At 36.8% G+C, this 20,942-nt stretch overlaps 3 protein-coding genes and 1 pseudogene across 3 annotated transcripts; 1 reads left to right on the top strand and 3 right to left on the bottom strand.

Moving 5' to 3' along the window:
• The first annotated feature begins 1,227 nt into the window (after positions 1 to 1,227).
• Positions 1,228 to 2,863, top strand: LOC137711925 (uncharacterized). The gene is made up of 3 exons (XM_068451078.1): positions 1,228 to 1,992; positions 2,096 to 2,205; positions 2,297 to 2,863. The coding sequence occupies exons 1-3, from the start codon at positions 1,425 to 1,427 to the stop codon at positions 2,456 to 2,458; spliced, it is 840 nt and encodes a 279-aa protein (XP_068307179.1). The 5' UTR covers positions 1,228 to 1,424; the 3' UTR covers positions 2,459 to 2,863.
• Positions 2,864 to 5,257: 2,394 nt separating this feature from the next.
• On the bottom strand, positions 5,258 to 9,911 carry LOC137712799 (probable serine/threonine-protein kinase At1g54610). The gene is made up of 7 exons (XM_068451961.1): positions 9,301 to 9,911; positions 8,910 to 9,194; positions 7,678 to 7,995; positions 7,113 to 7,340; positions 6,677 to 6,777; positions 6,472 to 6,598; positions 5,258 to 5,839 (listed from the first exon to the last, which is right to left on the bottom strand). The coding sequence occupies exons 1-7, from the start codon at positions 9,619 to 9,621 to the stop codon at positions 5,513 to 5,515; spliced, it is 1,707 nt and encodes a 568-aa protein (XP_068308062.1). The 5' UTR covers positions 9,622 to 9,911; the 3' UTR covers positions 5,258 to 5,512.
• Positions 9,912 to 14,895: 4,984 nt separating this feature from the next.
• On the bottom strand, positions 14,896 to 15,014 carry LOC137714008 (5S ribosomal RNA; annotated as a pseudogene).
• Positions 15,015 to 17,435: 2,421 nt separating this feature from the next.
• Positions 17,436 to 19,836, bottom strand: LOC137712829 (ubiquitin-conjugating enzyme E2 27-like). The gene is made up of 5 exons (XM_068451999.1): positions 19,545 to 19,836; positions 18,984 to 19,032; positions 18,286 to 18,445; positions 17,997 to 18,086; positions 17,436 to 17,790 (listed from the first exon to the last, which is right to left on the bottom strand). The coding sequence occupies exons 1-5, from the start codon at positions 19,723 to 19,725 to the stop codon at positions 17,683 to 17,685; spliced, it is 588 nt and encodes a 195-aa protein (XP_068308100.1). The 5' UTR covers positions 19,726 to 19,836; the 3' UTR covers positions 17,436 to 17,682.
• Positions 19,837 to 20,942: the final 1,106 nt, after the last annotated feature.

Genomic DNA, 20,942 nt, shown 5'->3' with positions numbered 1-20,942 from the left:
ATACATACATACATATGTTTTGAAATTACAAAGATTAAAAGATAAGGGGAAGGGCTTATTGCTACAGGAATCTCTAGCTTTTCATTTCAGAAGGTAATTGGTTTTTCGAAGAGGTCAGAATGAGATGAGATAGGGAGAGAGGGGTATGAAAGACGCAAGGCATATATATCAACTTTGCATAAAGGAAATCCTTTCTTGGAGAGCACCAGTTCCAAAATGAAAGCTCAGCTAGAATATGGGAGCGCGCACATGGACTTTCATCTCAGCTTCTTTCCTCGTTTTAAACGTTGAAAGGAGATATAAACATTGACACACAAAAAGGAAAAAAAGCATAAAATTATTACCTATGAAGACTTTGCTTAGATTCTTTGCTTAATTGATAAAAAATAAAAAATAAAAAATCAATTTTAGGTACACATAATAAGTCTATTCATTGTCTCATGAAGAACAAAACCTATGGTTTTTATTCAGAAAAAAAAAAAAAAAAAAAAAAAAAAAAAATCTAAACTTGAAATTTCTTTTTAAATAGCTGTATTTGGATTGGAATTTGTTTAAATCAGATTTGCACCATCTACTCGTGAATTCTAGACCGTTGGATATGGAAGAAAAAATAAAGAGGGTTACCAAATTTTCAAACAATTTTAGGTAGATCATAGATGGATATTTACTGACCAAATGGTCCATAATCAGGTTAATCTGAACGAGTTAGATCTTTATTTATATAAAAGTAAAACAAAAATAATAATAAAAACTTAGAGAAGAGAAAAAAAAATAAGGAGATTTAACATGGCCAACAAATTAATTAGCTTGGTATGTCAAAAAAATAGCTTGATTTTTTTTTTTTTTTAAAGTTGAAATAATTTAATTTTCTAACTATGCCACTGACTAACATCACATTACATTACATTTTCAATTAAAATGATTTTGGACATAAAATCCATCTTAGGGTTTAGAACTGAAATGTTTTGCCTTAATTAGGGTTTAGAACTGAAATTTTGTTGAAGCTAGCAACACACCGTCGGTAGCAATAAACAAAGCTGGCAAATGACTCTTTCAACATCCGAAATAAATGGCCCCAAAACAAAAATAAAAAATAAAACAAAACAAATTTACAACTAAAAATTGCAAATATAGTAAGTTCGTTTACAAAACCCCAACAATTTTCTATAATTAACCAAACCAAACCTAAAACCATAATTTAACAGTTAGCCAAAGTTTCAAACCAAATATTTGCATTATTATTATTTTTTTTTTAGTTGCCTAACTGTCAAGGAACATGAAGTTTATCCTATAATTAACTAATTAACTGCCTTTGACCCATCTCTTTCATATTCTCCCTTCGACTCATTTTTTCCCAGATCCAATTATCTTCTACTTCTCTTCTTCCTACCGTTTGTGGCCATTCCCCATTGTTGTCTTCTCTAATGGGTGGCCAAAATTCAAAGCTCACACCAGAAGCCGAGGCTGTGCCTCCTCGAATCCGTTCCCTCTTGCAGAGGCGCTTCGAGGAGATGAAGAGCCGGTCCAAGGCACGAATGCTAAAAGCCGCTAGTACTCTCTCCAAGAAACAGCTACTTAAGGACGGTGATCAGGAGGAGGTTGATAGCTCTCTCCTTCATTCGCTGCAGTCATCACCAGAGTCTGACAAAATAACACGTCCGAAGATACCACCAACATTGGAGAACAAGTCCAAGGTTGCACCAATTTCGCCGGAGCGTGACAAAGGCACAAAACAGGCTGATGATGAGAACCAAAACAAGGAGCAGATCAAGAGAGATGGAACGGAATGTAGCGTTGAAGATCATAAAGAACCAAAGGGTGTGAACGTGTATGTAGGAGGGGTTTTTGCAATGGAGGACACCACAGAGGGAGAAGAAGAGGACGAAGATAATGAAGGTGGTATTAGAAGAAACAACGAATTTTTTATGTGCCCCGCGTCACCAAGTTTTAGAGTTTATTGCATGGAAGCTCTGGAAATTGAAAATGATAGCAGTAAGTTTTGGCACAGAAAAATTGGATGCAACTTTTTTGTAGCACATTTGAATATTTCATAAAAAAATATGAACATTTGTGGAATTGATGCATACAAATGCAGGCAAGTATGACAGCACTACAGATGAGGATATCAAGCACAAGAAGTCGCCAAGTGCTGCGTCTGCACACAGCAATGTTGATAGCGTAGCGTCAATGACTGATCACCATGATGTAAATATCTTATGAGCATTTTAAGTAATTGATTTATTAAGCAGAAAAAAGTTTGTGATTTTGTTCCGAAATGTTTCGTTCATGTTTTCAGGGCCAGGTAACAAAGACGAAGAAGAAAGGAAGGAGAAGGAGAAGAGTAAAAAATGGATTCGGCGTAAAGAATCTATTGAACATTAAAGGATGCTACTACCCAGGTTGCAGTGGTGGCCAAGACAGAGCCACCTATCTGGCCGAGAAATCTGCAGCCACTTGATCACGCTAGGAATTGTACGCTTGATATACATTGTTGATCCATTCCCTAATAGCGGTTGGGGTTTAGTGGCTGTCCAACATATGATATCAAGGCTGCGGTTCCAAGAGGCCTTCAGTTCAAAATCTCCAAGTCCCCACAAGCCTCTAATCACACCTGCAGGATGGGAGTTGCACCTATACTGTCGTGCAGGATGAAGCTGCGTGGAAGAGAACGTGTTGGCTTGAGTGATTGTCCATGAAGATGAGCAAGAAGAGTGATAGTATTATTTTCGTACTTTTCCTTCGGATCTCTTTCTTGTTCTTGGCCATTGAGATTTTCAATTTCCTGCAATTCTGGGCCATGACTCACTAAGGACCTAAGGTGATGAACAAAAATATTATGCAATTTTTTACTATTTCTACAATGATATAATCCATGCATGGAGGTTGCAGACAAGTGACTAAAGGTGGTGAACAAAGTTACTTGTCTCAAAAAACTCAAATATTTCATTCAAAATTTCAACTACCACTTTCGAGGAGAGTAATTCAAATTTTGGCATAGGACAAGAGGGCGCCTAACCTTATTCTAAACTACTTGAATTCACGGAGGTGAATTTAAATTCAGGTGCAAGGGGGAAGGCATGCGGTATCCAACTGGCCTAACCGACACCTATATAAATATCTTTCTTATACCTCAAAGAAAGAGACTGAAATCCACGAGGGTTTAAACGCCTTTTGGATAGGTTTCTTAGAGATTCTTGTATCCAAGAGACTGAGATTTGGATGCAATGCTAATTTTACACACCAAAGAAGCTATCAAGTTAACAAAAGAATATATATATATATATATATATAATTTTAATAGATCGGGTGTCAAGTTAACAAAAGAAGCTATCAGATATCAACTGTCCAAAGTCACAAGAAAATAACATTAACTAATACAGATTAAATTTCACAGCATTTATATAATGACGGATTATCGGAAAAACACCGTAATTATTTACAGTGAAACCACACATTATATATTAGTAAGACAATACTTAAATTAAGGACACAAACTAAATCTTAAACAACAACAAATAGAAAGAAGTCTATAAGGCCATCTCCAACCGAGGGCTGGCCAAAAGACTCGTTTTAGCCATCTGGCCCTCCAAGATTCTCCAAGATATTAATATTTTAATGAACAGTACAAGGCCATATTTGCCTCCGTCTCCAACTGAGGGCCAGAGGGCTCGTTTTAACCTTGCCACAAAAAACCGTCTCCAACCAAGCGCCAAACATAATTTATGATTTAAATTTAAAAACTACAACAACTTAAATTTAAAAACTACAACGATAACTGGCCCAAAAAACCAAAAAAATTAGAATTTAAATTTAATGAATGGTTTAGGTATTTATAAGAAGAAAAAAAAATTAGAATTTTTAAGAATTTAAAAAAAAAAATAATTGAATACAACGGCTAGTTGACTAGCCGTTGTATTCAAATTTTTTTTTTTTTTTAAGCAATTATGTCAGTTATAACCGACAAGAAAGCTATATTTTCTAGCCAGCCTCGCAGCCAGCCCTCTCCGATTCCGTGGGGTCCTCTCAAATTCCACAGCTCTCTGACCTAGCCCTCGGTTGAAGATGGTTTTCAGGTTATTTTCGGCCCTCTGGCCCTCTGAACCCTTCGGTTGGAGATAGTCTAACATATCTGAGTCAGAAGGGAAGGCAGAGTTGAGAAAAACCTCATCCTCGACTAAATTAGTACGAGAAAACCAATAGGCTGGAGATATTTCTCAACTTCAGTAACCCTCATCCTCTTGACTTTGCTAAGGAATGAAGAGACTTCATCAGCTGTATATTGATGCTTAATTAGTTATCTTCCACAGAAAATACTCTGAAATTTCGACCATCGTTTCGTATATTTTTTGTGTAATTACTCTCTTACCTGCTCAAAACTTGGACTAATATCTCGGTTTATAATTGACATATTAATTCAGATGTTAGTGAAATGTGGGGTGAATGCCACACATGTGTTTGTGTAAGAAAGTTAACCAAAGTGGACTTTGGTGAAAGTTATTAAGTGCATTAGATGAAAATGTCATGAGGAGGTGAAATATTTTATTTTTGTATGTAAGAAGTTGACGGACCAAACTTCTTTAAATAGAGGCATGTTTGTAACTTCATTACAGCACATCAGATCAAGAGTGAAAAACAATAATATCAATATCCCCCTCCTCTCTTTCCCTACATCCTTTGTGTGATATATTGCACTCGTTCCGCTTCTATCTCTAACAAGAGTTGTCTCTCTTACTTTTGCCTATTTATAACATCCGACTGTATCTCTGGAAATATTTTCAACCTTTTCTATCTGGTGGAATATGCATATTCTAAAGAGTTATTATAAATAGTAAACTCAGGAAGAATAAATAAATAAATAAATCATAGAGCGTTCCCCGTGCATGTGAAACAACGACTGAAACGGTGTCGTATGAAAAGGTTAAACTTGGATAAACAGAGGCATGCTTGGAGAAAAACAATTAAAGGTGTACAGAAATTATTCCCTTCCCGATATTGTTTTGGCAAATGATACTGGAATACATGTTCTAACTTGTAGGAAAATAGTTTTGTAAAGGACCAGATTGTAATTTGATAATTCAGCTGCAGAGAGTTTGGGGTCGTTTGAAAATGCTTATCTAAATAGCACTTCCGCTCATGAACGCTTCTACACTAAGCAATTATATATTCCCCCATAAATTCTCATTTGCTTCAGGAACAAAGCTTCTCCAATGCAGCATCAATGTCAAGGAAAAGCACTTGATTTGAAATACTGTACAGAAGAAGTGGAACTCTCCTTTCTGGCGTTTTGGTTGTGTGGATTATACAACGAAACACTTACAAATATTACAACAAATGGGAACAATTAATGAAGAAAACAAATAAGATTGCAATCCGAAAAACCAAGCTAAGCTCGAGAGAGAAACCTAATTTCAAGGGAGGCCAAAAAAGATTGACAGAAACGATACTTTCTCTACCTTAAAGCTTTCAAAAAAACAAAAAAAAAAAAAAAAAAAAAAAACCCCTCAGGAATCGATTATTTACTCTTAAACAATAAATTCATCGATAGCCCTATCGAGGAAGGCTTGAACGCCTGGATGAACTTCCGAGGAGGAGCCATCAAGGGGTCTTCTCTATTTGTTTTCTTCCTCCTTGAAGGCCCCCCGACCGCTCCCATGCTTTTAACAGATGATGAAGACTTTGTGTTCAAAATCATTGATCCAAATGAAGCATCCGTCGTGAGAAATGAGAGCGGTCCTTTATGTGATGCTTCTTGTGGGTATCCGACGGCTCCATCCTGATGTGGGGGTGGGAATTTCTCACTCTTGCTCTTGGCATTTGCTTGTGTCATCACTCTCCACCTCTGGAAATCAGCAAAGATCGGAGTATAAGAGTTAGCTAAGACAAGTACTACCCAAAATTAAGGCACGACACTGCCACTGTTCGCATACTGATTTTCCTTGTGGTGACTACTCTCTTTCCCAACCAAAGCATAGCAATATCAAAATGGGAGGAAAATTGTTAGCTGATATGTTCGTATATCGGTGATGGTGCCCAATGTAAACTGATGTAATGATCCAATACTGTCAGATCTACCCCATTACTTAATAGTTCAAGAAATTTGGCATCGTCAAAAATATCATCGCCACATTCTATTAATCAAGTTGAGTTCATGCCAAACAGAGAAACGTCAAAGGTCAGGCTCAACCTAAAATTCATAAAACATAACCCTAAAACTAGGGGAAGTTTAATTCCAGGTTCATGTCCGTATACTGCACCGAAAAGGGAAAACAGAAGTCCTTGACGCACAGAAGATAAGACCTGGATGCAACTAAGAAAGGGCGAAGCCTATGCAGTTCGACTCAGAATTATGAAAAGCCCAAATGACATTCCAGAAATAATAAGGTTATTTCTAATTTGAAGGAGTGGGGTAAGATGTGTGTGTGTGTGTGTGTGTGTGTGAGAGAGAGAGAGAGAGAGAGAAGCTTCACGTACATCTAAGTTTCCTTGAGCCTCTGCATTAGCTTCTGGAGCTGGAACTGCCCGACCAACTCGATCACGAGCTTTAACTCTCCTGGGACCTTCAGCAGCAGCATTAGGTTTCCCACTGAGACCTCTTTGCCTGAGGACAACAAATATCATCTGTTATCATATGCTCAAATGAGAAAGCAGCAAACATGAAGAAAAGTAAAAGAGTAACCTTCTAGCTTCTTCATCTCGTAACTTTACATCCATTTCTTTGGCGGGCGGATATTTTGGTAGACTTGATGGCTCACAAGCAAAAGGCTCGGTAGTAAAGAACTGTACCCAGATCACCAAATGTGCAATTAGACACAATAAAAATCTGGCACAGCCAGCAGGTCAGTTAATCGTAAAGAACGCAGTCAGCCTTAAGCACTTGCTAACTTCAAGAGGGTGATATATGTTTCTTCTGGCAAGAAGCATAATTTTTAAGAAGACTTCTTTAGTAGACACTGAATGCCACAGAGTCCTTGAACTAATTAACCACTCTGATGATTATTTTCTTTTTCTTATTCTTCTGATGGGAGATGATGTTTTACTTTTCAAATTATTAAACTTAGCTTCACATTTATATTTTCCTCAGAGAAAACTGGAATTATATAGAGGGTACTTACTTCACTATTTAGAGCAGCGGTGGCAGTGCCTCGTCCATCAGCATCTAGTGACAGAAGAGATTCAACTAATGGTAGTGAAAAAGGTGGGAAATCCTTGAATGTTTCCACTACACAACGCTTGTATGGCTGCTGTGGCTTAAAAAGTGTTGCATTTGGCAATTTATATTTTTTCCAGTATTCCTCAGATGGGGAGCCACATAACTTAAATATCTTATGCAGTTGTTCAACCTGTACAGGAAAACAATTCAAAGGTGTTTGTTTCAAAGGTGTTTGTCAAACTGAAGTCATATGAATGAATAGAAAATGTCAACACATCAATCAAGAAGATTAAGATACCAAAGTTCAAACCATTTAGACGAGACAGGAATAACATCTCACAAGAACTTGTATTTTACTTGTAGCCTTACAAGTATAAGTGTACCAAACGAAGTTGCAACGTAGTTTCAAAAAGAGTGGAGCAACACATCATTACTCATTACTCAAGAATCAGGAATAATTGATCAACATGGACAGAACGGATAACCTAAAGAGAAAAGCAACAGATTAAACAAAGTAACCACAATACCTCTGTCCGTCCTGGCATAATAGGCTTCCCGGAAAGTAACTCTGCCAAAATGCAGCCCGCACTCCAAAGGTCAACTCCAACTCCGTAGAAAGTGGCACCAAGAAGAAGTTCAGGAGGGCGGTACCAGAGAGTGACAACTCGACTAGTCAAGGGTTGCCTCTTCTCAGGATCAAAAAAAGTAGCCAGTCCAAAATCAGCTATTTTTAAAATTCCTTCGTTGTCAATTAACAGATTGGAACCCTTGATATCCCGGTGCAAGACACCATGGTTGTGGCAATGCTCAAGCCCAGACAGCAGTTGTTTCATATAGCACTTGACCTGCCACAGCGCATATCTTGAGAAATAAACCAGCCTCTCAATGTCATAATTCTATGCATGTGAAATGAAGAGCCAGACAAATCAGATCTAAATGGTGCAGGGAGTCACCTACAAGCCTACCAATAAAGATGCTAGCTTACTTTCTGTAAGATACAATTTTAAGCCCATTCATCAATTTTTTTCAAGCAACTCCCCATTTTAATCCCGAATATCTTTTTAAAGCTAGAAAATAGTTTGTTATATAACTGAAACAGTTGATCTTTAGTGAACAAAAGTTTAGCATAAATACCTCTAAAAAAAGGAAAAAGGAGTTTGAACCAATCTAATATATATACCAAATACTTGAGCAATTTTGATCTCAGTGGACTTTCGGGTTAATTTAAGCTGCACTTAATGGAATTTAAAATTCAAATTCTTTCTTCGTGTGTAAACAAAACAATAAAAAAGAACAAAAGACATCCCTTTCTTTCCCTGAGCTTCTAACCAATTCCACCTTTTTATCTGCACTCAATAAAGTGATGTGAGCAACAGAAAATTTGCCCGAATTCACCTACCCCAAACGATACCATAACATCGTATGACATGCCAGATGCACATAAATCGTAAATCTGGAATCCCAAACTAGCAACTATGGGACCCAATCCAGCCCAGAAAGGTCTCGGGTTAACATCAAAAGCTAACAGCAAAAGGGACAACTACGGCATACGAGTTCAAGAACGAAAGTAGAAAACAAATCGAAACACATAAAAACAACCCAGAAAAGCAGACACCAAAAGTCCAACTGAAAAGCACCCAACCCACCAACATTACAAAGAAATATACATTCTAAACCCAACAACAATCCAACCCAAATCAAAATCAACAACACAGAGCATCAACTTCACGTAATAATCGAATCGAAATCCACAATGTACCTGAGGCTCAGTGAATTTCACCCCGGAGCTGGCAGCGAGGCCCGAAAGATCGTGCTCCATGTACTCGAAAACCAAGTAGAGGCTGCAGGACATTCTGGAAGTGACTAACCCTTCAAGCTTAATCACATTGGGATGGTCAAGTTTTCTGAGCACATTGATCTCTCTGGCCATGAATTTCACACTCTCTGGCTCCAAATTATCAAACCTAACCTTCTTTAATGCCACAATTTTACCACTAATCAAGTCCCTTGCTTTATACACATTGCTATAAGTCCCTTGCCCAATCTAGACAAAAATTAATAAAAATAAATAGAATTCAGATAAATTAAATTATAAAAAACATATGAATTCATATTAAATTCAAACCAGATAAAGTTACGATTTTGAGCACCTTAGCGAGCTTCTCGAACGTGTTGGCGCGCCGAGGCGTCCAGCCCTGGATCGCATCGCCGGCCACGGCCAGCAGCCACGACGGCCAACCTTCCTGTTTCGCCGGGAAAGGCTTCCGCCGCTCGATCGCCGGGAAATCGCCAGTGTGATTCGCTCTGTTCGCCCTCTGCCTCGCTACCACCTGTTTGCTATCAGACCTAACGGCCTCGACTCGCTCTGTGGCGCCGGATGGCTCCTCGATGCTCCGGCGACGGCACCGAGCTTCACCGGAACTCCGATGACTCCCGGCGGTAGATGCCTCCGTGCCCAAAACGCACCCCATTGTCTCAGCTCTCGGAGCTCCGGCGACTCATTTGGGGACAAAGATATCGCGGTCCGGCGTCGTTTCAACAGCTGGCACTTTCTTCAAGCTCGCGTATTGTCTTACTGTATAGTATTGGACTGTCACATGGATGACGACCGATACGACGTCGTGCCGCGAAACTGAAATGGAAGCCGCAGCGGGAGTTGGCGGTTTTAACGACAGGAGTACGGGCAAACGGGGAGAGAGAGAGAGAGAGAGAGAGATGGCGTCTGTGATCCAGTCGGGAATCCAATTGCGCCTCTGATGGAGTTCAGTGTCTGTCATCAGAGTGAGAGTCTTACTTGTCAGGTGGTAGGAAAATTTAAGCCATGGGTTTTCGGTTTAATTACGGAAATGCCACTGGTTCTGGGGGTGTCTAAGTGGTTGATTTTTACGATTTACCGCGGGCGGAGGGGAAAAGGAGAAGCAAAAGCTGGTGTCACATGAAGTGCAAAAATTGGGAGTTGGGACCGCAAAAGTCAAACCAGATGTAGAAAAGCGACTTTTCGACAGAGCTATAGGGGCAGGGGAAGCACTTCCAACTTATATTAGCATCTCATGATAATAATGCAAAATATATGGATATGTTATCCTAATTGTATATTCGTATAACGCAAGTCATTCTCTTAAAATTAATGACTTGAATAAGGATTTATGTAGAACAGATTTGTTGTTATGTGATATTTCGGTCTAATAATTGTTGTAATATTATATGTAATTTTTGTTCTACATTAATTGAATCAACACAATGACCGTAAAATTATTCGATGAAAGTTGCTCCGCGGACCAGGGTCAAGATCAAAACTTTTTTAGTTCCGAGTTATATAAGAAAGTAACATTGACTCCATGTGTGGGACAAGAACCACATATCTCAGTCTTCTAGGATTCCCATTAAAATAATAAGTAGATTTCTAGTTGAAAGAAAAGTAGATGCACGATTTGATTGGACTAATCATGATTAATTTGGATAATTATTGAAGATTCACAGTCCACTGGTGAAAAGAGAGCCGGATTGATATTTTGTGGACAATGGATGCAGTCTCTCATGCGGAGGGGAACGTTTGACACTTAAACACTAAAATTTTGATGTGAATCGAATGGTTAAGTGATTTTTTATTTGGTTTATTGTGTGCAGAATTGATCTTTAAAAGAAAATTTAAAAAGTAACCAGTTTCAATTATCAAACAACATTGCATGATGAAAATGAGAACAGAACAAGTATACGGTTCCTATAATGTGGCACTCTCTTCGTTGTTTATCGATTAACTTATCTCATTGATAGCTCCAATGCTCAAGTAACGTTTACCCTTATATTTAAGTTCTGAGTTGGCATTCTCATTGCTCCATTACCTCTATTGTATACAACTTAATATATAATTTGGACCAAAATTCAGCCTCATGTTGAATTAAATACAACCTTCTTTTCTTTTCTTTTTTTAAATCTCGACGGTACGAGGAGAATTTTGTTGATAAAATGAAGAAAAAAAATTTTATACTTAGTCAGAGGGACATAAAGCTAACCCTTCATAATTCAAGAACAAAGGACAAAAAATACATGAAAAAAAAAGAGGAGGGGGGGGGGGGGGGGGGGGACATAAACATTACCCCTGTATAAACAAAAGCAATAAAGATACTAGGAAAAGAGAGGGAGGACATGAAACCTAATCCATCTAAAGTCGAACTTAAAGGTCTAAACCTGCAAAACAAATCGAGCAACATCACAAGGTTAAGAAAAAAAAAAGTGAGACAAACCTGTATGCCGAGCTGCACATTAATTTGAGAAGCAAAAACTAGGAAAGCCAATATAGTTTGAAAAAAAAAAACAGCATGAACCGCCAATAGAAAGGAAACATGTCATACCAAAGTTGGAGAAGACAATCTCATGTTAGCAACAATATTTTCTTCTCGATGTATGTGAGAGACATAGAAAGTCATCTTCCAAATGAGGTCCAAACAAATAGACCATCGTGTACAAAGAGGCCAATGAGGATCAAAATCAGTTAATTGGAGAGCAGAAATAACACTAGAAAAGTCACTTTCCAACTAAAAGACAATGTCAATCCGTTGATATGCGAACTCTACACCATTAATAATTGTTGATAATTCTGCACACAAAAAAAAAAAAAAAAAAAAAAAAAAAGTTACAATGACTAATCCCTTGGCATAAACCACCAAGAAACTGACCATGGCAATCCTTGAAAACTCCTCCACAAGCAACATGACCACGATTTCCTTTAGACAAACCATCTATATTAAGTTTTCCAATGAAACTAAGTGAAAGACCAAAGCACATGAAGAATAGTTGGCGTCTTGCGAGGGATAGGCTGGATCCCCATAAAAGAAAGGATACGAGCGTCAGAACCTTGAGAGCAACTAGGAATAAACTTCCCACTATGAACGATCCCATAATTGAAGGAAATGCAAAAACGATGAAAATAGATTGGGCGACCCTAAAAAAATAAACTTATTTCGAGTCTTTCGAATAGCATAAGTAGTAGAAAGATCAGCAAAAATCCAGAGATTGTGTAACTGCTGAGAAAAGAGTTTACGTACGTAGGCATCCCAGAAAAATAGCCAGAGAATCTGAAAAAGACAAAACGATACCAAATTGACACGCTAAGCACCTCCAAAGTTGGCTAGAAATCCGACACCCGAAGAAAAGATGAACAGTAGAGTCCTTAGAATTATGACATAAACAACAAATGGATGCTAAAGAAATAACAGGTCGTGTGGTGCACCTTAGGTAAGAAGTTTGTCATGAACGATAGGAGGTTAGTTTGTCATGAAAAAGCCGCCAAGCCAAAATAGACAGTCAAGGCGGAACAGCCAAACCAAAATAGATAGTCAAGATGGAATAAAATGTCACCAAATAATCTTAACCCAAGCACTATCGCTATGTTTTTTTTTCAAATAAGATGATAACCAGACTCATAGATCAGTTTTTTCATCCTCTACATTTAAAGGCAAAGATAAACAAAGAATCTGTTGCACCACAGAAGGAAATAAATCTACAAAATAATCTAGCAAAGACGACCTTTAAGCTTCATTAGCATTTGAAACCCGAGAAAAAATTGTAAGTGAAATGAGTGAAGCTTATGAAGGGCTAAGAATCAAGCCATCCAACTATTTCTCGAACCAAAAAAAAATTGACCTCCCATCATCAATAATTCAACAACTATAAATTAATTCTAATCAAAACAATGATCCACTCTAACTACAAAGATTCATTCTTTTGATTTCGGAGGGTTGAATTATTCGATCTAGGGTAAAAAGGATGGTAATTTTGTGCAAAAGTAACGTGAGAAAGAATGAATAATAATTAATAGTTTGATAAGTCGCAGCATATGAGATGGAAATGAATTCTAACAACCTCCACCGAACCTATTCAAAAGAGTAAGAGAACTTGGATACTCACATTTATTACAAGAAACAAAGCTTGCATGTGAATTTAAGTAGAATTGCAATTCAAGGCACCAAGTTTTTGTTACTTTGTGGCTGATTTGATTGCATATCTACTACTAGTCCTCGTACTAGTGACTACTGATGTGAAGGGTGACATTCAACCCACGAAGTTAAAAACTCTCACTAGTTTTCTGCTTCAAGAAAAATCCGATATTATTTGGGTATTCACTAGTTAGTATTTATTTTTTAATTTTGTTCAATGATATTTTAACACTTATTTTAACAACAAATAAGTTAATTATTATATTCGAGTTAATACAATTATAGGTTTAATGTCTTTCTTTTTTTCCCTTCTTATACAAGTGATATTGAAAGGAAGAAAAAAAAAATCAGATTAAGGATCTTGAATGCATGATTAAATATTTTTAATCAATTGAATTATAAACTCTTTGACACCTACACCATATTTTTTCTATACATGAAACTTCGCAATGTTATAGTGGTGTTATCCTTGGGCATGAAGAGGGAAGGAGGAGGACGCAAGATTTCTAGGTGCAACAGTCTTCTCTCTTACAAGCGAGCGTAGGTGCTCTACATGTGACTATAGCTAAAGAGTTAATTTCTGCATATGAAATTCTCAATTCCAGTAGTATCATTACTAAACATAAAAACTTTGTAAAAGATGTAAGTGGATACATATCTAAAAAAAACTTTAGCAAAGTAACGTAAAACTTCATTGTGCTGCTTGGAAGATAATTACTGGATTCGCCACCGCTTTTACAGTCCAATTCTCATATCTAATTATATAGTGGTAGTCACATTCAAGGTCAAGTTTATAGTGCCGGTGATTAAATAGAAAATTGACCTGTCATTGACTAGATGATTCAAACTTTCACGACATAATAAAATGGCAATGGAAGGGCCAACCATGCCAAGGTTTTTCTAGAAACATCAAACGAACATTTCATTGCATTCATTGCTCACTCAATTTAATTTTCCTTTGCTGCATGAGTCACATTTGAGTTAGGTAGAATGGCAATTTAAATATATTTGAGTTAGGTAGTGATGAGTATATTTTCACCAAACCTCTTGTTCTTTTTATCTTAATTATCTCGAAACAGAGTCTTACATCGTAGATATACTAAGGCTAATACAATTTATGTCTGTGAGGTTCATAGTTAATATCAACGAGATCTTTTGTGGGAAAACCTTACACCTAAAATAAGTCGTTACATTAAAAGACAATATCGATGATATTGAGGGGTCTGGCCTAAAACATATATCAAATTTAACTAATAAATCACAATTTGTATATTATATTGATTATCATGTAATCTTAAGTGATTAAAATATGATTAACCATTTACCGTTATTTATATTTTATTGGACATATTTTCTAAAACAATTCTTGTCAAACCATAAATTGACCACTCAATATTTAACCACATGCAATTGTATTTTCTGTACGATTATTTCATTTTCAGTGACCACAATTTCAAAGTATATTCCCATTTCGAAGTAGACACCTTAATGTCAAGATCATAACATAATTATTTTCTTTAATGAGAAGACAAAATGTCGAAATGGTCACGTTGTCGAGGACGTTGATACAAGCGATAATAGCGGGAAAAGGAGGACCTCGAACGGATGTTTAAATACTCTTCATCAACTGAACTAAGAGACAAAGGTGAAAAGTTTTTCATCGGATCAGTATGTACATGACGTTTCCGAAACTTCTAAGAAGCAGTCCAATCAAAGAAGCCCAAAGCTTTGGACTTTACCTTCTGATTTTGTGAAATGGGCCTGCTGAGATGATTTTTTTTTTTTTTTTTTTTTTGTCGAATAAAGGAGGGGATGCAACACAAAGACTTCACAGAAAGTCACTTATCCTAATATTATTCTCGTCCAAACTCGGTTAACTTCAAAGTTTTGATGGAATCCGGTGCATGTGAGTTGATATGATTGCATCATTTTCTGATTGTACGCCACACATAATAGCAAACATAATATGTGCTACAATGTGAAATTTCAAGTTTAACTCTTATAAATTAAAGGGTGAATTACAGTTTGACCCTCTAAACTATTTTTTTGGTAAATTAACCCCTTGAACTATTTAAAATCAGTCCATTTACCCATTGCCGTTAGATTGCGGAATCAATTCGTCAAATTCAAGGGCATATTAGTCATTTCACCATTATTTGTTACTTGTGACACATGGACACAAAATAATTAAAAAATATATAGCATAATGAGAAAACATAAAAAACCAAACATTTACATAACGGACCATCTCATATTGTCATTACACATTATTTTGTTTTTACATGTCATAATTACATTGTTGATTATAGTTGACAAGTAAGAATTAATGAAGGAACGACTAATTTTTCTTTGAATTTGAGAAATAGTGGATGGAATCTACTGACAAGGGGTCAATTGACTTATTTCAAATGGTTTAAGGGGTTAATTTACCAAAATAATAGTTCAAGGGTCAATTTCAACTAAAGTAATAGTTCAATGGGTCAAATGGCAGTTTACCCTAAATTAAATATTCTTCATTGCACTACACAGAAGAGGCGATATTCTACTATGAGCAGAGGGTGAAGCAACATAATAGATCATCTGTAACTAGGGATCAAAATCAAATGAGATATTATATGTCCTCGTTATCTATGTGAGTTGAATTTGAAACCTCTCACTTACTGATTAGGAGAAATATATACGTTCTAAACCGTAATACTAGTTGGTATAAAGAGAAAAGAGTTGACTAGAAGCATACATAATGTTGCAAAATCCTAAGGACTACTAGCCACAAAGAAGCAGGACAAACCAAAACCACAAGAAGTAAAAGCATCACAACATTATTGAACAAAGCGTGTCCACTCTCGATTGGCTGCATTCTTTGATATGCGGTGGTCCTGGTGGATGAAAGGGCATAAAACTCATCACTTGAACCCTTCAACTGATTAACTTTGTTTCTTCGAGTTCCGAAGAAGAAAGAAAACACAGAAAGTTTGGGAAGGATTGAGAGAAAAATGGGAAGCTTCATCTGCTGCTCGGATTCCGACAACAACATGCTGCTGGGGCTGGTGCTGGCGCTGGTGCTTGCACTGGCCTTCTTCATCGTGTGCCAACCTCGTCCTTCAAGGAGAGTGGCTGTTTACCGTTGCTGCTAATTACTTCTTCCCAAAATACGCTTCGTTGTTTCGTGTTGTGTATTTTTTGTAATGCTCCTTCTTTTGCTTCGTGTGCTTTGTGTGATCGCGGAAGAATTGTAAAATATTCAATTTGAAGCGGTGATGGCCAAAAATGCATGTATTGTGTGCATTTGTATTTATATATAGGATTTCTCTTCCCATGCACATGAAATAATGAGCAGTGCAATACCATTTTTTTATTAATTTTATTTGTGCATATATTAAATATCAAAACCAAATAATGCAGGTACCAGAAATTGAGGTCTTACTTTTCTTTTCTTTGCTTAAACGTCTGAGTTTGGTATGAGTGTTGGTGTAACCAGAAATTGAGGTTTCTCTTCGTTTTTTGATAAAGCAATGCTAAGAGAGAATCAAACAAAAAAAAAAAAAGCAACGCTAAGAGAGAATCGAACACAGAACCTCCTCTTCAATGGAGAGGAGAGTCGTTGGGACAGAAGACGAGAGAGCAAACCAAAACCAAATAATGTAGGTACCAGAAATTGAGGTCTTACTTTTCTTTTCTTTGCTTAAACGTCTGAGTTTGGTACGAGTGTTGGTGTAACCAGAAATTGAGGTTTCTCTTCCTTTTTTGACAAAGCAATGCTAAGAGAGAATCGAACAAAAAAAAAAGCAATGCTAAGAGAGAATCGAACTCAGAACCTCCTCTTCAATGGAGAGGAGAGTCGTTAGGATAGAAGACGAGAGAGCAAATAGACACCGGTTGAGAAGTTGATCAAACCAGAGAAATTAAAAAGGATCCAAAGTTACAAAGATGCAGGAACTAAATAGCTACCCACAATGAACCCCTAGGAGCTTGTACTCGAGTGAGAACAATTACCCCTGCATCGAAGGTCACAACGAATCCCCCTCCATTACCATCGCTTGTATTGCAGAATTCAGTCGCAATGAAACACCGAAAATGCATTAACATAAAGACACCATAATCGTGTCTAAAGATCTGATCAAAACCCCAATTCGTCAATCATCGGACACCCCGTTTCATCGCAAACATTGCAAACCTTTGGAATTTTTGAGTGAGTATTAGAACAATATTTCAAGAATACAACATTGGTAATAAACATAACACCAAACAGAAGCACATTCCTTCCCGGGAAACAAACACGCATGTCCAAATCCAACCCACGGCCCCCGACATTTTCTGCGAGGCTGATTTTGGTGAAAGAACAACGGTGCTGAAATAAAATTTACCCAAGTACTTCCACATTTTAACATACTTGGTCAATAGGAGTAGAGAGACAAAGTCAGCAAAGCATTAGAATATAACTCTAAACTAAACAAAGAAAACCTTATATCCAGTTAATCCTTGATGTCAGTATACTTTCCGGCATCTTAGGGTGGGTAGCATTATATACTTAAAAGATTATATCTCCGCTGGCAGCTGTTGTTTTTCTGCTAGCCAGAGCAAAGTTATTAATTCTAGCTAACCGGAGCAAAGCTTTTCGAGGGCCAAGTTCTCATCCCCACCAACGGCTTCCAGAGTACTCCTTGCCTGAGCTTCAGGGAAGCCCATCTCAACAAGCTTCTGTACCTGTAATGTAAAATCCACCAGCTTAACAGATCTCCAGATTTCCGGATAATTTCTTCGTTGTGAGTTATTAATAAGATAATAGACTAAGAGTTTGCCAGACCGTTGAGTTTGATTTCAAAGGAGTACTCTTTTTTATTTTATGGTGAATCATGTTTCAAAATTTATCTGTTTTCTTTCCATCAAAGAGAAGGCAGAATCAGACTGACCTTTTCACCAATCCCAAGAGATGATTTCTTGGCAAATGTTTCTGTCCAGTACCGAGCGGTGCCAACAAAGGTCTGATAGTCTTTCAGATACTGCAGTATCAACATAGACATACTAATTTAAAAAGAGAGAAGAATTTCATAAACAAATACACAAGAGGCATCACTAGGGCAAGATTAGCAGCAATCCATTGCGAGTCCGGTACTCTTTGAGTACTACACATTCACTAAACGTAACCTACCATCAATCCACAAACACATATTTGGTTAAAGGAAAAATGCTAGTTTAGACCTGTTGTGCCACCACAGCATCTTGAGGATCATCCGGCTGAGGAGCAGAAAGCAAAGCTTGTACAGAAAGAAGTGCTGTCTTCAGTGTAAGAGCTGGGCTCCATTGGTCTTTCAAAATATCCAGACAAATTGCTCCACTTTGACTGCTAATATTAGGGTGCCTTCAACATATGACATATATACACAAAAGAAAATCATTAATGATTCCTATGCATATCGTTTTTCTGAGTATTCCAATTCATCAGTCCCGGAATCTTACACAGTGGCACCTGGTTGTTTTGTTCTACTTTACAAACTGCTTTTACTTAACGTTATAAAAGTCAGTAAACGGAATATACTAAGAACCGAACATTGACATCCAAGCCAAATCAAAGAAAGTTCAATCAAAGTCCCCAACTTGCAGTTTAAATTGGGTTGACTACATAGAGACCTGAAAGGAGTTCTAATTCCGAATCAGAAGCTGGGCTTCAGTATACCTTCTTCGTTCATGCTTTATTCTTAATGGCTTCTATTTTCAGTCTTATCAAACCGGGAAATTTAAAGTCTATTTTCCGAATGCATACTCGTATATGCAATATGACCTAAACGGCTATGTAGGACATCTCATAGTACTCAGTGTGTGCACTGTGTGGTCAATGAACAACCAGAATAGAAAGAAAAGAAACCAGAGGAAGAGATGTGAACATAAATTCGCCCTACCAAACTTTGGTCGTAAACTGCATTTTGGGAGGCTCAAAAGGGTACGCATCTGCACGAAGAAATCCGACAGTTGACAGCCGTGTTAGTACTAATTTTAGCATATTCCTTTCTCATTCGTTACGAATCGAAACCCATGTTTACAAGCAACCAGCTATTAGCTAAACTATTTATTTTTGCATATTAATGCAATCAAAAGCTACCCAAACCAAATTATCTAACAGCACAGGGTCCGAACCCACAAGAACAAGAAAAGGAAGTGTAATTTCAACAAATTAATACTCACACGCTTACTTCCCTCCAAATTAAACAACCCATATATTACAAATTAACATCTTTTTAATTTTTTTCTTTAGCAGCAAATTTCTTCATTCAAACCCACTTAAACCCAACAATATATTCACTGCCATAACCTTTTTTCATAGAAAAGTTTCAATTTTTGCACAACCCAATTCACTTTCTGGCCTTTTTCTCGAGAAACAAACAGAAAAAAAAAAACATCAAAATTAAGAGTACAAATACAAAACAGCAGCAAACAGTGAAAAGGGCAATTGAGAATTGAACCTGGCAATGCGATGTCGATCTGGAAAGTGCCGCCCTCATAAGGAGTACCAACTGGGCCGGGAATTGTTCCGATTAAACGGGCAAGAGTGGCTTCGTTTTTGGGGATGACTTTGATGCCGGAGCGCTCGATGTCTCTGCTGCATTCCTGAAGCTCCTTCTGAACCCTAGCGAAGTCTACCATCTTTAATTGCTCGGAGAGAATTAGCGAAGAACTCGGGGAGAGTGGGAGATAGCGGTATGGCGAATAAAGCTCTCGCCTTTATCTCGCTCTCTATCGCTTTCTCGAATTATGCTTTACTTGCACTTCTTTTTTTTTTATGCGTAACGAGAGTTACTTGCACTTACTAGAGGGAGAAAGGGTAAATCAAATTTCACCATCAACTAACCAGTGAAAGGTGTTTTTTTTTCTCTCTTAAAAAAAACATTTACTATATAAAAATTATTATTGACACTAAAAAAATATCATCTCAAGCCATCAAATTTTGTTTTCATATATATTTCTACCATGTATAAAATTAATTTTGTGAAATGTCGTATGAATCTATACATATTTTTCAATTTGTCATATCAACTTTCCAAAATCATTAATTTATTATCTCATCTTAATACTATTAAGTTTTTCATCCAAAACACTTCACCTGTGTTTAGGATTATTTCAAACATTTGACCTCATTTTCATTTTATTGTTTGCCATAAGGAATAACTTAGTAAAAATAATGTAAGTTGATATTTACCATTGTTTTAGAGGACAATTATACTACAAGAACATGTGGTATATATTTTGAGGACTATACTGTTGGAGAGAAACTCGATCATAATTATGCCATGTCGTTATACTAAGTTTGGTTTTTGTTTTAGAATAAAAAAATATTATTTCATTGCCTAAACATTTTCGTTTTTTAGTTTATAGAACTCTAAATTTTTGTTTCCGCGAAGAATACTTTTTAGAAGGAGAGTGAAGAGTTGAAAGTCCTTAATATTTTTAAACACAAGTCATGTGCAAAGTACATGCTTTATTTTGAATGTAAACTCTTACGGAGTTAAGGGCATATGACAAATTAATGAATTCAGAAAGTTTATATAATAAATTGTTTAAAATTTTAGATTATATGACAAATTGATAAAAGTATATGAGTTCTTATAACATTTTAAAATTTCTCCTTTAAAGAATTTTATAAAGTGAAGAATTTTGATGGTTTTGAGAGAATTTCATAATGTGTTAAACAAATCATGCCTTCTACCTCTAAAATTTTGAAGAAATTCACTCACCTTTAAAATTCCAAATGAATGTACGCCCCTTAGTTTTGATTGAAGTATAAAATCGTGGTTTAAGAAAAACAACTTTTATTTACACAATCACAATTGCTAATATTTAATCTCATTGACGGAAGATGTTAG

Source organism: Pyrus communis, chromosome 13, assembly GCF_963583255.1.
Source record: "Pyrus communis chromosome 13, drPyrComm1.1, whole genome shotgun sequence".
In the NCBI taxonomy this organism is placed as follows: Eukaryota; Viridiplantae; Streptophyta; class Magnoliopsida; order Rosales; family Rosaceae; genus Pyrus; species Pyrus communis.
This window is presented reverse-complemented; position numbering and strand designations above follow the sequence as displayed.

What these genes read in the sequence shown, in the direction of transcription:
- LOC137711925 (XM_068451078.1), top strand. Translation starts at nt 1,425, where the DNA reads ATGGGTGGCCAAAATTCAAAGCTCACACCAGAAGCCGAGGCTGTGCCT. An exon ending in GGAAATTGAAAATGATAGCA is followed by an intron (nt 1,993 to 2,095) that starts GTAAGTTTTGGC and finishes ATACAAATGCAG; the next exon opens with GCAAGTATGACAGCACTACA. An exon ending in CAATGACTGATCACCATGAT is followed by an intron (nt 2,206 to 2,296) that starts GTAAATATCTTA and finishes TCATGTTTTCAG; the next exon opens with GGCCAGGTAACAAAGACGAA.
- LOC137712799 (XM_068451961.1), bottom strand. Translation starts at nt 9,621, where the DNA reads ATGGGGTGCGTTTTGGGCACGGAGGCATCTACCGCCGGGAGTCATCGG. An exon ending in TGAAATTCACTGAGCCTCAG is followed by an intron (nt 7,996 to 8,909) that starts GTACATTGTGGA and finishes GCGCTGTGGCAG; the next exon opens with GTCAAGTGCTATATGAAACA. An exon ending in TTATGCCAGGACGGACAGAG is followed by an intron (nt 7,341 to 7,677) that starts GTATTGTGGTTA and finishes TTTCCTGTACAG; the next exon opens with GTTGAACAACTGCATAAGAT.
- LOC137712829 (XM_068451999.1), bottom strand. Translation starts at nt 19,725, where the DNA reads ATGGTAGACTTCGCTAGGGTTCAGAAGGAGCTTCAGGAATGCAGCAGA. An exon ending in CAGTTTACGACCAAAGTTTG is followed by an intron (nt 18,446 to 18,983) that starts GTAGGGCGAATT and finishes CATATGTTGAAG; the next exon opens with GCACCCTAATATTAGCAGTC. An exon ending in ATGCTGTGGTGGCACAACAG is followed by an intron (nt 18,087 to 18,285) that starts GTCTAAACTAGC and finishes TTGATACTGCAG; the next exon opens with TATCTGAAAGACTATCAGAC.